Source organism: Heptranchias perlo, chromosome 19, assembly GCF_035084215.1.
Source record: "Heptranchias perlo isolate sHepPer1 chromosome 19, sHepPer1.hap1, whole genome shotgun sequence".
Taxonomy (NCBI): domain Eukaryota; kingdom Metazoa; phylum Chordata; class Chondrichthyes; order Hexanchiformes; family Hexanchidae; genus Heptranchias; species Heptranchias perlo.
This window is the reverse complement of record NC_090343.1, coordinates 13049072-13067261: the sequence shown is the minus strand read 5'-3', so window position 1 is coordinate 13067261 and position 18190 is coordinate 13049072. Positions and strand designations below refer to the sequence as shown.

Here is an 18190-nt window from a genome sequence, read left to right as displayed (position 1 = left end):
ATAAGTACAGATTCCTCTTCGGAAGAGTGTAGTTACATAGCTTATGAATGCACAATGTCCACTTGATGGTAATACTGCCCAAATGTCAAACAGTACTTTTTTTCTGAACTCCACAGTAAGAGTTAAATTTTAAATTTAAATTGAAAATTCTGCCTCTTAACTCCTGCTGCAGAACATCAGATGGACACTTAACTAATTAATACAAGAAAATTTACCATCTAATCTTCCAACTTTGCCGGTGGTGAAGCACACGGTCTCCACTCTGCAGAGGATAGCGAGATGCCTGTACCTTGAAAAACCAGAAGCACAAATCCACAATTTTCCACTCTGTACCACTGTTCAGTTCAGTACCAATGCACTTTGCTACCGTGCCACCAGGTATTTATAGTTTCATAAAATACCAATGAGGCAGCAATAGAAAAGAGATACAAGTCATTGTTTTTTTCTATTTTTAATATAAACTTTGTACAAAGAAATGTGAAAAAATACCTCCATATGCTAAAAGCAATCCTGTTTCACAAGTTAGGCTAGCAAGTTATGTTCTCAAAAACAATGGTAAATTTACTATAGTGTCAATTTTTTTTCTACTTTTTATTTTAATAACATTTACCCATCAGGACTGGTTGAAAACTGTACAAACTGCTTATTATATAAACCAGGATGAAAAATAAAAAGCAAAAATATACACATCAGAAAAGCACTGGAATCATTATGGACACAGAAAGGATCATCTCATATACACACAAACTCCTTGCGTTCAAATGTCAGACACACCAAGAGCAAACAATTGCTAACATGGGGAGAAGAGAAATAATAAGCAGCGAGATGTACCTCCCCACTTTGTACTCCTTCATTAGAAATGCCAAGACATCCCCCCATTTCATGCTTTTTACGTCACTGGGTTTCACAGACGCCTACATATAAATATTATATGCTGTGGTCCAACTACTAAAGGCTTTTTTTTGTTGCATGCTGTATACGTTCCCCAATTCACTAAGTTTTCAGAAACTAGAGTCTAGAATCTTCCATTAAGTCACATTAAAGGAAAATACAATGGGGGTGAAGTATTAGAATTGACAAGTTCTATAAAAAGATGAAAGGCTTGCAAGATGTGATCATATTCCGAAGACTTCAGCTTGAAGTTTTTTTTTAATGCTAGGCAAGAATGTAGTGTCGCGAAAGCTTTGTATATTATGTACAAAGCAGATAAGCAATGATTTTGTCCATTCAGGACTGGAGAGTCAGGGCAGTCTTGCTTCATTGCGTCTTCTTCTCCAAATGTCCTTCCACAAGAACTGGGGTTTTCAGGCTCTGCGGGCTTGGACAGGCATTGTGGTCTGGGCGCACTGGACTTCTGGTTGCACGGTTACTGCTCCCACTGCTGGATTCACCACAACTGGCATGGTCTGTGGGTGGGAAAACAGAATTTAAGTGCCTATGAATTAATCCTTGATTTAAATAGTTAATGCAATCCACAATTTGGTAAAATTCTACACACAAAAGGCACATTTGTAATCAAGACCATTTCTGTGGAGGCATCTGGAATATGTTTGCAGCCGCTTATTGACCTCCTGCAACTACCACTCAAATTGGACGCCTGCAATGTACCTGCTATTGCCCCAATCTCCCATGCACCATGCTGCATTGCTGGTCCCCATGTAACAGTCATGATTGCCTTTTCTCTTTGGTTCTGCAATCTGAATGGTCACTGCCAGATCAATCAGAAAGCAAAGAGGGGTGCAGCAATCAGATAAAACATTGAAATGGGAAGATGGATATGATAACTACCAAAATAAACAATCGCATTTAACCTGCCAATTTCACACACAATAAAACCTGGTGTGCATGACAATCCCCTAAATTTAAAAGGTATAGAAACATACCAGATTTTGCAGTATGTAGTGTGTGCTCCTTCTCCTTCCTCCCCCAGTCCCCCAACAGGTTAAAAGAAATTTAATTTCCTTGGCTTTAGGAAGCAAGTAATGTCAATATTATTTTGAAAAAGGATAAGCAAAACTTAGAAGCCAGAGCTATGTGACCATATCCCCATACCAAATTTAGCTACCCCAAACTAGTGATGGACCTGGCTTAATGGTTAAAGGACACAGACCATTTGATTAGTATGTGCTCACCACTGGCACTTTTAAAACCTCAGCCTTCAATTCCCGATTGTCCGGAGTGCAGCCGGCCTCATCCTAATATGACTGCAGACGGAGGAAGGATAGCACCCTAACATACACAGCTTTTCTGCATTTGTCAGCCACTTCCTAATATGACTGTAGGAGGAAGGATAGTGCCTTGTATATCTCAGGCAGTGCATGTCAAGCCTTAATTATTCTGCATAAAGTGGTACAATAACTGGAGCAATTTTAAGTGTGATGCAAATAGCCAGCCATAGTTATATTTCTTGTTGGCATTGCTCTTGAATTGGCAAAAGTAAAGCTCTGCTGAAGCATAAACTCATCCACACTTGCCAGCCTCAGGTGAATCGGGCTACCTGGGCAATTTTTAAACTTTAAATGCTTCGTAGTTCAAAAGTCGACTACAATGACTGCATTGTGAGGCCATCGCTTCCAGGTGCTCATGCTACCAACACTAAATTACCAATTCCACAGAATGGCAGCATTGTACTGTACATCAGGCATTAGTGTGGTTCAAAAGATCATGGCCTAGAAATTGGGCTGTGACCATTTTTGACCCTCGACCGCCACCCCCCACCACCCCAAGAGGCCGGGGGAGGGGGGGGAGTGGTGTCAATCAGTTCCTTTAATGTGGGTCGGGAGGAGTACTCCTGCTCCTCCTGGCTTCGCATTTAGGTAAGTTACTTACCTTTTTGTGTTGCCTAGGGCCAGTTTCTCAGAGGACAGCCCACAATGGCATTGGCTGCCTCAGGGCAAACCAATCTTGGCGAGAGGGCCTTAAGCAGCGCATTAGGCTCCTTAATAGGCCCCTTATTTGCATATGCAAAGGGTCCAACTTTTGCTTCAGATGTGGGTAAAGGATTCCTATTCTTTTTCTTTCCCGATATGGCAGACGGCACACTTCCAGACAGAAGTGTGCGCATGCTTCCTGCCTGCCATTTTGGGGCCTTAGTAGTCCGAGCAGCGCCTGGAAAACGGGCGCTGCGTGGACCAATTTCTCAGTCCATATCTTAATGACACCAAGTAGGTAGTAAAATCAAAAATGGCTAATGCAGACTGGAACCCCCCGACAGACCTGAAACCTAGTGGAAACTAAAGGCATATGAAAATTGTTCCTTTTGTACACCACCCCCCCTCCCAAGTAGTATGTAAACACCCACTAACAGTATAAAAAATGGCCGCTGATCTCCCACAGGAGGGTCACACCTCATTCATATCAACTGGACACACTCAGTAATCAGGGCATTCAGGATGTCAATATAAAACTGGATCTTAAGTTACTCTGCAGCTCTAAGCTACCCCAGAGAGCATCTTCAATTCTCTTTTTTCCTCTCCACCCAACCCCACTCCCTCCAAAATTGGGTAAACTACGGTGATTATTATTTGATGCAAGGAGTCTCATCTTCCTCAAATGGAAATAGTTTAAACATCTCTCCTCAGGACATGGATAAAAATGCACAAGCAGAGAAAAATACTGTTTTCTCTACGCATGGAACAACTCAAGCTCGTCTCGCTATCATTTCCATTTTTCGAATACTGCAGAGAAACAAAAAATAGAAGAGGAAGGCACTAGCACGAACTAGTACTCCAAAAGGCATGTGCTGTAGACGCAGAGAGGGCAACAGGATCACAGGATTGGAGATATACCTTAACTCTAAGGCGTCACTCCATAAAAAGGGCTGGGGGGGAAGAAAAGGGAAAGCAGGTGAGCCACAGTGTCAGGGAACAGCAAATTGAAACTCACTCACAATGCAACATCCTCACTTAAAACAATATGTTCCGCATGGGGGAAAAAAAGTGAAAGAAAATAATTTGCAAATTCTTATACTGTGTCTATACCAAAACTAAAAAAAAATTACTTTTTTTTGAAGTAAAAATTAATCCAGCTACACTTTGTTACTTCCAATGCTGTGTTCAATGCAGAGGAATTACTAAGATGATATTTCCCCATCACATTGCTACTAGAAGTATAACAGAACGGGAGGTTGGGAGGCATATTTCTGTGAAGCAGTAAATGTGCCAAGAATCATTTGTTGTAGAACCATTTGGCTTACCTGAAGGCGAATTTCAACTTTGTGCTGGTAAACTGAATCCTCTGGACATTCTCTGCGCAGAAAGAGAGCTCTACAGTGACACCTGAACACGACTAATCATCAACAATAGGTGCTATGCCTCAGAGTCGAACCAAAGTGCACTCTTTAGCAATGAAACATTAAATGGGAAAGCAGCAGCATCTAAGTTACCCTCCCCAAGCAGAGCCCGCTCCTAATTGCAATGCTTTATTACAGAGGTGGTACAAGAAAACCACTACGTGAATGCGCAGGAGAAATGATGCAAGAGCAAACCAACGGTGATATGCCTCGTAATACACAAACTCCATTTACAGTTCCACAACAGATCAGCTCTGCCTTTGCCCTTACTGTCCTAATGAAGGGCTTGATGGATCAAAAAAAATAGCAGAATTAGCCTAAGAGAGTGTTAAAAAAGTTCAAGTGAAATTGACTCGAGCTTTCACTCGAGTCAGAGAATTCAGAAATAGGAGAAATGTTTTTTGGTATTGAAAGGTGAAACAAATATTGTCAGCTCCATTGTTAACATCCCAAAGACACATACACATTTGTAGAAGTATTACAATTGTTAATCTTTGGCAAGTATCAATGTTCAAATGGTTCCCATCTAGACTTAAACACTGTATTTTACTTCTAACTAATTTGGTGGAAAACAGATTTCCATTTTCATGTTAGGAGGGTGTACAACTGATTTACTGTATTCATGTCATGTGCAACATCCTCCAACTAGTTTCTGAATAGGATAAAGTTGATATGACAGGACACATGGATTGCCAAGAACACTTAAAATTTTAATTTTAATTTTTTTTAAAAAAAATGAACCCAACAGAACAGAGAGGATCTACATCACCTGAACTTTCACAACAGATGCTAAATAGATGGAACAGTGACTAAGTGAATGGTTAGTGAAGTTTTAGTGAATTATTCTAAGATGCAGGAGGTTACGCCTAACCAAAAGAAAACGGAGGTTGTTGCAATTTGGGAATCACCGACCAGTCTGACAACAGAGGTTGCCTGAAGCAGCACATCCAGCCCACGGGATATGTAGGAAATTCTCAGGTTTAAATAGGTGATATTTTGTTTTTCTCTCCATTTGCCAAGATCTGTTTAGTTGGTAAATGGTTGTACTTACGATTGTGGGTTGAGTTGTTGGAATGTAGGTGGCTGTCTGTGACTGGACCTGGACCAGTTTAATAGGCTGGTTGCTGGTCACACCTGCTCCTATCTGCAGTGACAGTATTACAGAGAGAATTTTAAATGCAGTGTTTTATAAATATGTATCTGTATAAACTAGAGTTACTGCTCTGAGTTTTAATATTCTGTTGTTATTTAGGAGAGCCGTTTCCATGTAGAATAAAGTGTATTTAAATCAACAAACTGCAGCTTCCTTCTTTAGACAGAAGCTTGCTTTTTGGATTGCTGGGAATTTAGAAATTCTGTAAGAACTTTAACGAGTTAATTTTAATGTTAATTCAACTTTTCCATTTTGTTCATCAGAATTGCAACTTGCCTCTAATACTACTCATTTTTCTTCCTCAATAGTAGTACAACTTCATAATTAGGTCTTGAATCAGATACTGCTGTCTGTTTTCAACTATACTTATTAATGTTCCACTTTTATTTAGAAGAGCAAGTAATTTTCTGCAAAGACTGCTGGTCAGAGTGCCTCATGTCACTCTGAGGCAGCCTTAGTCTGTTTTTGTTTTACTCTTCAGAGTCTATAGCAGAATTAAAATGTTATTATTTTGTTTGTAACTTTTTATACGACTAGTGAAACTCCTGTGGCCTTGCTCATGGTTAGTTAGAGGAAATGTTGGAGCATAAAATTGGTGTTGTGGGTCAGGCGACATTATACAAGCCACCCTATTTTCTTTTCTGTTAAAATCAAGAGAAAAGAACATTGGGAGGTTTCTATAACGGGTGACTAACCTGCAATGCCAGTTTTACGCTCAAGCAGCATATTGAAAATTACCCTCAGTATGATTTTTAGCTAAGTTTCTTGTAACAAGTCAAAACTTTAGGTGCATCTGAGCGACACACCAGAACACCAGTGGCGTAAGTACTTAAAAGCAATAGTTTTGCCTATTAAAGTAATAGAAGCAGGTGTTACCTCTAGGTGGTATGAGTGTCACAAAACAATACAAAAATTGTGACAACAGGAAATAGGCATGACAAATAAGAAGTCTGAAGATATACAAAACTTATTGCTCCACCCATTTTATGCTTCTTTCTTTAAATATCCAGTAACTCAGGGCTGGGGAGGAGAAAGAGAACTGGATGATGCAGTAGGTTAGTACTTTGTCCTTTCACCTCTGGAACCTAGATTCAATCTAGCTCAGGCTGTTGGGATGAAATTCTTTTTCTCTTTCTCTCTGCTGTAAGAGCCCTATATACAAAATAAGTTTGAGATAGTCTCAACCCGACTCAGAGAAGCCAAAGGATGGTTACTGTGGTAAATAAGAAAAATTAATTCTCACTGTTGCAGTAAGGGATTCTTATTTTCAAGATTGGGGGTAAGGCACATTGCAGGTAGAGTAGAGAGAGTTTTACACTGCTTCTAATCCCTGTTTTACTTGAAGATGACACTTGGTGCCTGAAGTGGACAAAAAGTGTTTCATTCCTCAGAACCAAAATTCCTTACCCAATTGCAAATATTAAGAAATCAACGCAAAGTATCTATGTCCTCTGACCAATCCCTTATGACAGGAAGGGCAGGTGGCCTGCTAAAAGGCGCATGAATGCAGCCCAGTTTATTTGCCCGCTCAGGTAGACAAAATAGATCCCATGGCATTATTCGAAGAGCAGAGAGTTCTCCCAGTGTCCTGGCCAATATTTATCTTTCAATTAACATCACTGAAAAAACAGATTATCTGGTCGTTATCACCCTGCTGTTTGTGGGACTTTGCTGTGTGCAAATCGGCTGTCGCGTTTCCTACATTACAACAGTGACTACACTTCAAAAACTACTTCATTGGCTGTAAAGCTATTTTGGATGTCCCAAGGTCATGGAAGACGCTATATAAATGCAAGTCTTTCTTTTATTTACCTCACTACACATCAGAAGAACAGTTTATATTAGTTGATATGAAAATTTGAAAGTGGCTCAGCTGGTTAGGGCAGGAAGTCCAATTGGAAGTGTATGTATGAGTGTCAGGCAGGAAGTGTGAAGGCAGGATTAGACTCAGCCGAGATGCCCCTGATAATATGGTCAAATAGTTTGCTGATTTTCACTGCAGAGGGTTACATACGAATAACAAAGAGAGCCTGTTTTCTGAAGAATCATACTACAGCAAGGAAACAATGCCTTCAGGAGAGGACAATTGTAAACAATTTTACAACATCAAGTTATAGTCCAGCAATTTTATTTGAAATTCACAAGCTTTCGGAGGCTTCCTCCTTCCTCAGGTGAATGTGGGAAGGAGGAAGGAGGAAGCCTCCGAAAGCTTGTGAATTTCAAATAAAATTGCTGGACTATAACTTGGTGTTGTAAAATTGTTTACAATTGTCAACCCCAGTCCATCACCGGCATCTCCACTTCAGGAGAGGAAGGGAGGAAACAAAAATTGGCAGAGATAACTGGTGAGTAAAGAAAAAAAAAACTGATGCAGAATCCAAGGGAAATTTAGCCTCGACTAGAAATATGATGCCGGAATTAAGCCCATTTCTAAAATAATGCTAGAAAAGACTCATTCTGAGATTAAGTAAATTGATCTTTCTCCAGCCTAAACTGGAGTTGGATGAAGATTTGTATTAAGTCTCTACAAATGGGTCCTTGAAACAAGGATTAGATGTCTTGCTATCTCGATCAACATGCAAACAAGGAGCTAATTATTTAAAATGCAACTGTACATAGTTTCCATTTTCAATTTGGCAGCAGTTGACACTGCAACATTGGTTTCTATTTGAATCTACGTAACAGAAAAAGAGCATGATCTATGAAAAGCAAACAGCAAAGTAATGGTTGAAGAGCACAATGAGAAACAAGTTGGTCAGAAGCATGTGATGCTGAAAAAAAACAACCATTAGTAAAGGATTTCAAAGTGGTCAGTAGAGGCACTTCTTCAACCACCCTCCAGTGGGAAACTGGACTGAACTAGCATGGCAACATTTGGTGGCCAGTGAATTTGGTTTGGCAACATACTGGTCCATAAAAAAGATAGCTTCCCCAAATAAAAATTATGCCAGTAGATTTGCACTGTTGTTATCACTTATCTGAGCTATGTCCTTAAATGAGAATAGCTTTGAAAATACACACAAGATATTCAATGAATACTGCAGGCCTAGTGTGTCTGTCTGGAGGAAGGTTTTGTTGACTAAAGTAACCGGGCTCTACTTACTGTGACATTTTCCTTGCTTTTATCTGTGATGGGGTCCTTGTCGTTTTGGCTGGCTTTGGTCTCTGATGGTGACTGCTGGACAGTGGGGGCTTGCTGTGCATTTTTATTTAATGCATCGGAGCTCACTTCTGATTCAGTCTCCTGCTGAGTAGCAGTGGCTACAATCAAAAGATAAATCTGTTAAAAATCAAACTGCTGGACTGACTGCAGCAATTTAAAGCCAATCCTGGAGAGGTGCCAATTATCTTATTTAGGTTTGACTCCATCTTATGAGCTGAAGTTTATATTGGACATTAACAGTGAAGAGTGGGGAGAGCAGGAGACTTGTTTCATAATGGATAAAATGTATTCAATGAAAGATTAATATCTAGTGTTCTTAGTATTTGGGGATTATAGACAATTGAATCTTCTATGCCTGTGCTCGTTTAGACTGTCAAAGGATAAAAGACAATACTCTCCCGTTTATATTACTGAAACTGTTGCAATAATTGTAGCATGGAAATCAAATGAGATGAAGAATTCTACACTTCCCTTCTTATATTTAGTGCTCCAGTAACATTGTGACAAAAATGATGCCCAGCTCTTCTCCCTCTCCAAAGATAAAGGCTTGCTGAACATTTTTGAAGGAAGAAAATCCCTCCTTTGAATACATTTTCACAAAGAAGAATGTATACATTCCATCTATGTTCAGTATCAAAATGAGATAATTCAGCCTGAAAGCAATGCCAAGGTTGGAAAGCTCGAACCTGGGTATAAGGTATGACACTATGTACCTGACTGAGTACAAGACTTCATGTGCTCAGGCCAGTGTGCCTGTTGGCAAGGGTAGTCACAGTAGCTGGTGTTCCAGCAACAGTAGAAGATGGCCTCCTTTCTGCAATTCGCACACCACTGCTTCTTCTTGGTTTCATCAACAGCCTGCTGCTTCTCTGCCTCCATCTGCTTCTTCATCTCTGCAACCATACGATCTTTTTCCTGCTCGAGACTCTGGCGCATCTCTGCCATTGTTAGCTCTAAGATACACAATCAACAACTGACTTCAGAAAATGATCACAGTTCATTTATCAAATCATAATTGAACAAAGGATTGAAGGAGAACAGTATTCTTAAATAAAAAAATGATGCAACATTTAAGATTTTGCAACAAAGGGAGATACCAAAACATTTAATGGTATTTCAATTCTCCGTTCTTCTGCTTTGTGTTTTCAAGCTGCTAGTCAGAAGCAGCCTGGAGTGAACATTTTGTGCAGAAGCCCCTCTTCAAAGAGAATATGAAACTCTCTCAGATCATATATTAACTGTGCCAGTCACAGGCCTGTATCCCACTTCAGTTCATAACTACTGAGGAGCTTCTGGACAAAATCTGCTCGTAGACTACCTCTGACCAACAATTTCACTAAAACAGAAGATTACTAAGTGTATGGTTCCTCAATTTACATTTTGGAAGCACTGAATGCCTAGGCAGCCTAGACTCGATTTGTAGGTCATATATTGTGCACCACTGCACCATGTCAAGAAGCTCCACAAGTTCAATTTTATTTTATAACAAATAACAACAGTTGCAGCACAATACAGATAGAGTGACATGGCTAAATTTTGCTCTCAAATCACAGTAAATGCATTTAGATTGAGGCCATTTATGACCTGATCTTAAAGAGTCGGTGTGCTACAATAAGCAATCTCAGAGCCTGGGAGACCATTTGTGACACAATGTCACGCTTATCCCAGAAGTTCATTTGAATTCTTTTAAACAAATTTGATCGACTGAGCTTTCGACAGCATAAATAATCAAAAGTAATCTAGCTTTGCAAGATTGCATCCATTATTGCCTGTCCACTTGGTTACAATGATGCATAAAACAAATGGAAAGCACCTGCCCATATCACGTTACGCAAGGTGGGGAAAGAGGTCGTAGCATATTAAAATCTATCACTGTACTGCAAAGTGACAGGTTGGAGATTTGCATTTGGATTCTCCACATAGTGAGTTATTAACCTCAATGCCTTTATATGAGGAGGTGCCAAGCAGAGGCTAGATATTTCCCAATAGAGAAGGAGACCCATTCCTTACTCCTCCCACACACCTTCTGGTGGCCAAATTCAGAATGACACTGGCAGATCCCAAGAGTAGGTTGTGTGCTCTGCCTCTCACCCAAGGATATTGCGTAACATAGGAGATCCAAGTAAACAAGAGAAGAAAATAGGGTCAATAACCAGGGGGCATGGATTTAAAGTAATTGGTAGAAGGATTAGAGGGGAGTTGAGGAGAAATGTTTTCACCCAGACGGGGTGGGGGTCTGGAACTCAACAGCCTGAAAGGGTGGTAGAGGCAGAAACCCTCATCACATTTAAAAAGTACTTGGATATGCACTTGAAGTGCCGTAATCTACAAAGCCACGGACCAAGAGCTGGAAAGTGGGATTAGGCTGAATAGCTCTTTTTTGGCCGGCACAGACACGATGGGCCGAATGGCCTCCTTCTGTGCCATAAATTTCTACGATTCTACGATTTTCAACTTGTCACCTGGGAAATGAAAATCGTGTGGTTGATCAACGACACCAGTTTTACGCCCAGGCAATAAGTTGAAAATCTACCCCAATCTCTTTTAGGAGGGAAATCTTATTCTCAACATAAACAAATGTCAAAACGGCCTACAATCCACGAGTCCAAATCTCCTTTGTGCCATTAGGGAAAGAAACAAAACTGAGGCCACAAGGTTACTCATGAGGGACAAGAGAGGCCAGGTTACTTTGTGCTCCTCATCCCACACTGTGCTGTGGCTAATAAATGCGTTTCTACATACCCTTCATCAGGGTAATGAAATATGGCACAGAGAGGGCAAATCAAAATAATTTTTTTTTTGTTGAAAAAAGAGAGAAAAAGGAGAAGGCAGCATAAAACTGACTCGTGACATTTACCGAGATTATGTTTCATCTCAGCAAGCTCCTGCTGGTGCAACCACTGCAGTTTATCAATTTCAATTTTCATTCGTCGAATCTACCAAATGACAAAATAAACAAAGTCAATTCAGTTCAGTTGGCTGATGACATTTGACATTATTTAACAGCAAGACTCCAACATGGATACAAATGACTAACCTCTGCTATTGTACTTCCAGAACTATTTCTGGAGAGATCATTGTAGATTTCAGTCATTGTTCCCTTTATCGCTTCCATCATCTAAAAAGTAACAGTTGTATGGATTAATAATAAAAATCAGGCTCTTTGGTTTGTACCATTTTCTATTATCATATTTTCTGGCACTTCTTTACATGAATACAAAATACAGTATCGTTCATTCTGTTCAACACTATTTCAGATTTTACAACTATTGCCATCTCTGCCCTCTTGACCACAGGAACAGCTGAGCATCACTTAACATTTACACTTTACAACATTCATTCTTGTGCAAGTCTGCCAGAAACTGAGCCCAGCAGAGAAAGCACTGTGAGTGAGCTAGATTCTTGGGAGGGAATTCTTCCTTTCCAGGTAAAAACTCTTACTTGGCACAGTGTATGTTTGTAATTTCCACTTAACTTTATACAGTCAACTCCACTGAAGGAAATAATTGACCCAGTATTTAACTCACAGAAATATGTAGCACTGTGTTCAGAAAAAGTGTTAATTTCCAAAAGTTTATCCAACGTACAAATCCAGGATATGAATGTCATCAAGACAAGTTACCACATCCTCAGCAATGACCCAACAATGTGACCCAACAATGTGCCCCAACTCTTCAGAGGGGCAGTGCCTACTGTACCCACAATAAGTTTCCATTTCTTACAATGGTATCCATGTGGCCTTTCAAGTTAATTAATTTATTGCTAAAATGTCAATACTTTTACTACTGATGACATGTACTGAGCAGGAAATGATCTGTTTGCTTTGGAATCTTACAACCAGCATAGAGAAGAGGCATTCATCACATCAGAATCTGAATTTAGGCTGCACTTACCTTATAACTCCAGCATTGATGCAAAGCCATTTTGCATCACAACAGTGCTAAAGTAAAAGTGTAGATTCTACAATTACAACGAAGATGCACCAACACATAGTCTACAGAGCCTAAATGAAACTTCCTGTACACTTTTGTTTCTTTTTAGCGAAGGGGGGGGGGGGGGGCGGGGAGGAAAAGGAGGGGTGGAAAGAGGTGGCAAAGTTAAGAGCTCTCCTGTTTAACATGTCATACACATTTTTTTGATTGGTGGGTGAGGGGGAATGTAGTTATGTCAGTATTCTGGCCACTTTACTAGAATACACAGGACTTGGATCAGGACTCTGAAATCAATGGCTCACAGCTTTTAATTAGTGTGACTTTGGGTTCCTTTTTATTCTTTGATATCTTTAATTTCAAGTAATATGCTAGACTGGGCCCAGCTATGGAGCTCTCTGACTCAATTCTTCAATTAGTGAGAGAAAACACACAATGATCGAAATAATTAATATTGCTTTTTATTAATATTGATCACTGGGCTGTGACCTTCATATATTTGCTATTGTACCATGCCTTTGAAGGAGCATTAGCTGTGACATCTTGTCTCAACAGAAGGTCCTAGTTACCAGACTTGCAGCTCTGCTTTCTCCTGATTTTTTGCAAAGTGCTGGTCCTGTTTCTGGGAGACCCTTGGATGCCACTGAAGCCAACTTTGACAGTTTTGTTTAATTGTATAGAATGCCTTTTCAGCTTCCTTTGTATCAGCTCAACATCAAAAGAACACCGGAAGATATAATTCATAATGGTAACACTTGTTTAGTGAAGTATTCCGAGTTGTCTTACTTCAGAGAACTGGTAAAGCCTCCTTGACTTTACTGTTTTGGAAGAGACATAGTTACATGAAGAATTATAATCCAGCTAAAATCTGTGGCTTTGTTTCAATGTTGCTTCGGATAATCTCACTTGTGAGATTTTAGCCTGAAATATATGGTACAGTATATAGCACGATCTCGTACCATTTTATTGGTGCATACCCAATAGTAAAAAGAGTTCATTGTTTGCCCTGTGGCCTATTAAATCAGATTATTTCCGGCATGAATTCATCTGTTAGTTCATATGGAGTGAGGGCTTGACTATGGAAGTGGACTTTTGCATTGAGCATGAGAAAAATTATTTAGAATGAGCTTGAATCATAACAAGATTACAGGTTTAAGCATTTACAATTCAAGGAAGCATATAATTTACAGCCATACACTGGATGTTTGCTACATCAGTTCACTGTGTACATTAATGATTTGTATATAGGCTAGAGGGAGTAGTGTCCAATTTTGCAGATAGTACTAAAATAGGAGGCATAGTAATAATTCTGAGGACCATAAGCAGTAAAGGGATATTGATAAGGTGCTGGATTGGGCAAAAAAATGGCAGATGGAATTCAATGTCAGTAAATGTGTGTTGGTACATTTTGGCAAAAAAATAATAAAAGCAATAATAATGGAGGAAAGCTGGGTGATGTAGAAGAGCAGAAGGTTTTGGAGGTTCAGGTTCACAAGACATTAAAAGCAGCACCTCAAGTGGACAATGCCATAGAAAAACGAATGGAATACTGGGTTTTATGGAAAAAGATATACAATAAAGGAGTCAAGATGTAATGGTGAATCTATATAAAACATTAGTAAGACCATAGTTGGAGTACTGTGTGCAGTTTTGGGCTCCACACTATAGGAAGGATGTTGAGGTAATAGAGAGGATACAGTGCTGATTCACCAGCATGCTGCCTGGTATGAGGAAATACAAATGTGAAGAAAGACTTGACAAAATGGAGGCTATTTTTGTTAGAACAAGTAGATTAAGGGATAATTTTATAGAAGTGTTTAAAATTATGAAGGGATGGGACAGAGTTAATAGAAACAGAGCATTTCCAGTGGTTGAGGGATCTTAGAACTTGGGGACTTAGATATAAGATTAAATGCAAGATTTAGCACAAAGAGCAGGAGAAATTCTTTTTTTCTTTTTACACAGAGTTGTGAGGCTATGGAATGCACTACCAGAATTAGTGATTGATGCAGACACCATATCCAACACTTAAGAGTAGGTTAGATGGGTGGTTGAGGAAAGAGGAATAAAGGGATATGGGAACAGAATGGGCATATGGGATTAAGACTACAAATCACAAAGGATAAACACCAACATGGGCTGGCTGGGCCAAATGGCCTGCTTCCATGTTGTAATTTCTATGCAATTCTATGTAGCAAACCTATTCAATAATGGTGAGCAACAATACATACCTTGTTTGTATACTTAGTAAGATCAGCAGCAACATCAGCTGATGGAGTAGCTATGGGTAAATCAGTGCTGTAGACTGAACTGGAAGCTGTGTTCACCATTGCTGAACTGCTGCCTGCCACAGATGTAGATGAACTGCTTGTAACCAAAGTGATGGAAGATGTTGATGTTGCCAGAGTCGCCTCTTTCTGCTGCACAGCTGCAATTAGAAAGAAAGTCATTGTCAGTTTGAGACTTGAGTCTCCAAATTACACCTTTGGTGTATTCTTACATGACTACAAGTTATAGAGTTCTGAAGTCTCAACACCTAACCAAGGCAGCCCTCGGGCACAAGTTCAGCATTGGCCATTTCAGAGGCCATGGTAACTGTGATCCCATGGGCTGTACTTTCATATTGTTCACAATGCTGGAGAAAAGAAAAAGAATAGGGGGTTGTCACTGCTGTAAGGAGAGGGGAGGTTGGCAGATACCAGTGTTGCTGTCTGGCCTATCCCCAATCTTACAGGGGCCTAGTTTCTATGAGAGGCTGAGGGTGGTACATCCCCAGATCATTCAAGGTGGTGTCAATGAACTGCTGGAGCTTCGCTCTCATTGTTTATTTCTCTCAATTCCTTGATATGACACTGCTTTGCATCACAGTCTGATGTGAACCCTTAGACTTGATGTACATCCCTTAACACAAAAGCAAAAGACTTTTTAAATTTTCAATAGTAATAAAATTACCAACATAATGCTGTGTTGGACTCTGCCAGAATTAGAGCTAGACACTCAAAATATTTATACCTTTCACAGCCAGTCTTGTCTGGTATCGTGTTCCTGTGTTTTGAGACTGTTGCTGCTGCTGTGGCGCTGGCACTTGCTGTTGCTGCTGCTGCCTTTGTACCTTCTGCATGTGCCATTTCTGTGAGGAAGTCTGAAACTTGGTTGAGGGATTCCATACCACTGCACGCTGAACAGCTGGAACAGTTTCTTTTGGCAATAGAGGCCGTTGCTTTTTAACCGGGCTGTTGCTAACAGCAACAGCTGGAACTGTGGCAGTAGACACAACACTGGCAGTCGTTGTAATACTGGTTGAAGGGGTCTGGCTTGGGTGACTGGGGAGTGAAGAAGCAACCTCACCTTTTGGTTGACTGGACACAGTTGAAGTGGGTGATGCTTTACCTATACACATAATTAGGAATATTATATTTACCCTTGTAACTGTTGAAAAGGATAATCAGCAGTTTGATTCACATATCTATCTGTTTGATTATCTTTATAAAATTCTCTGAAAAAGACAGGAAAGTTGGTGGAGGAGCAATTTTTTTGTTCAAGCCATCATTTTATAGTGAAAAAATATACTCCTCAAAAATCTGGTTAGACTTTTTTTCTGAGTGAACAAGTTCTCAGCCCAGTCCCAAGCCATGGCTACTGCGATTTAAATGGGGGAAATCAAGACTCACAAGAACAGTCTATATTCCTGGGCCATGAAGCAAGCTAATACTAAGGATGACCTGGACTTTCTAGTGCAGCTGCAAAATTTAACATTTAAAAGCAAAATAATGTCAAACTAGATTTTTGACAGTAAATCTTTTTCACTAAAAGAGGGAAATACTTTGAATAAGAAAGTACTTCCCCAGACTTTCCTTCCCCTTCAGGTTGTTGTATTTGTCTACTTCAATGCAATACATCCTTGAAATGAAATCTACACAAAAAAAATTGAACTTCTGATTCAATCTTTCTGAAGTTTCCACTATGGTCCCACTTCTCAGTCAATCTGAATATACAAAGATCATTAGTTGACGATTCTTGATTTTAAAAAATTTAAAACTCCAAATCTCAATGTGTTTACAGTTTGTTAAAGTTAGATAATTATGGTTTGACTGATCCAAATGTGTCTTCTACATGTTAAGGTACTTGATCATCAGGTTACAGAGTGCCTTAAACAATTCTAATGACCAAATTAAATGGTTACCCAGGGTGGAACTTTTGGCCAGATCTCATCCATGACATCCTCGTGCCACAAGGCACCCAAAGTCCAGCCATGAGGTAGTAAACACACCCTCAATGGACACCCACCAGGTTTAACAAACAGAAAACGTATTACATTATTAAGAAAAACAAAGGTTTAAAATACATACTTTCTGTATTTGATGCAGCTGGCGTTTCCTTCAGTGTCGGTGTTGGATTTGCATCCTTTTTGCTCTTCTCCCCCTTCTTGCCCTCTCGCACAGCCTCTTTACTTTCATCTCCTAAGTCTATAACCAGTTCACTCTCAGAGTCAGAATCAGAGTCCAGTCCCAAGTGCACTGTTGGCGAGTCAGTCTCATCTTTATTCCCTAGTTTCTCCTTTGCTGCCTGTTGTAGACTTTTCATTTTCTCAACAAGTTCTTTGTCAGAGTCCCCATTTGCCTTTTCCTTTCCAGATGCCTCATTTTTACTCACAGCAGAACTTGGACTGGTCTCTTGCTTCACTTCACCTTGAGCCATTACCTGCTTTAGCTTCTTTTTCACAAAAGGTGAATCCTTCTCATTCCTAGTGCCTTCCTTTTCCTCTCCCTCTTCTTGGCCATTATTTAGCTTCGGTCCTTCATCGCTGGCATACTCGCTGTCAGTGGTGTCCGATTTTTCTGAATCCTCAGAGTCACTGTGTTCAGCTCCTGCATCAACATCTTCAGAGATTTCATTTATTCCTTGGGATAAAAATACGTTCAGTTTTCAGACAGTACTGAATCAACATCTGGAATATCGTCAATGAAATCTCAAAACAAATACCTATACACTTCAAAAATTAATTATAAACATTACAGAACAGAGGAACATTCCTACACAAAGGGACACTAACTTCATGATTAGTAACATTTCCTGCTTACATATACAATGCAATAATATGCAACATGTCAAAACATGTCACTGGATCACAATGACATCACGTGTGCAACACAAATAACATGACTTTCCTCTACGCTTGGTAATGCTTTTAAACAGTGGTACTATTTAAATAATGCCAATCAAATTTATTCCACTTCAAAATCTGCAAAGGAGGATGAGAGACAGAAAGAAAAATGGCAGAACTCTAAATCAGGGGTTCAAATGGCATAAAACCATAAGGATAATACTTGTGATTTACAAGAGTCATCTAAACCCTCAAGATCTGATTGCAACCACAAAATCCCTCCAGCCTTTCTGTTTACACACAATATATTATAAACTTTGTGGAATGGCTTTATTCAGTTCCAGATACTTTGCAATTGTCCCGACAGTGGCTTTCACTGCAGAAGCCAACATCCAGATGTTGATGTATACCGATGGACTATTGGTTCTAATATCCAGATGTTGATGTGTACTGATGGATTACTGATTATAACATCACGGTGTTGATGTGTACCAATGGACTATTGATAACATCCCAATGTTGATGTGTACCGATGGAGTTTGGTTTTTAA

The 18190-nt window shown here is 39.7% G+C and overlaps 1 protein-coding gene across 13 annotated transcripts in view; it reads right to left on the bottom strand.

Moving 5' to 3' along the window:
- Window positions 1–435: 435 nt before the first annotated feature.
- zmynd8 (zinc finger, MYND-type containing 8) overlaps window positions 436–18190 on the bottom strand; it is a 93435-nt gene continuing 75680 nt past the window's right edge. For 9 of the 13 annotated variants that reach the window (XM_068000330.1, XM_068000339.1, XM_068000331.1 and 6 more), the window contains 9 exons: window positions 16886–17437; window positions 15549–15926; window positions 14768–14964; window positions 11645–11725; window positions 11465–11543; window positions 9321–9560; window positions 8548–8705; window positions 5343–5435; window positions 436–1406 (listed from right to left, as the gene is read on the bottom strand). In XM_068000330.1, the coding sequence (XP_067856431.1) occupies window positions 1305–1406; window positions 5343–5435; window positions 8548–8705; window positions 9321–9560; window positions 11465–11543; window positions 11645–11725; window positions 14768–14964; window positions 15549–15926; window positions 16886–17437 (1880 nt within the window). In that variant the 3' untranslated portion in view covers window positions 436–1304. Of the gene's footprint in view, window positions 1407–4195; window positions 4248–5342; window positions 5436–8547; window positions 8706–9320; window positions 9561–11464; window positions 11544–11644; window positions 11726–14767; window positions 14965–15548; window positions 15927–16885; window positions 17438–18190 lie in introns of all 13 variants that reach the window. The other 4 variants (XM_068000332.1, XM_068000340.1, XM_068000338.1 and 1 more) reach the window with 4 other exon arrangements.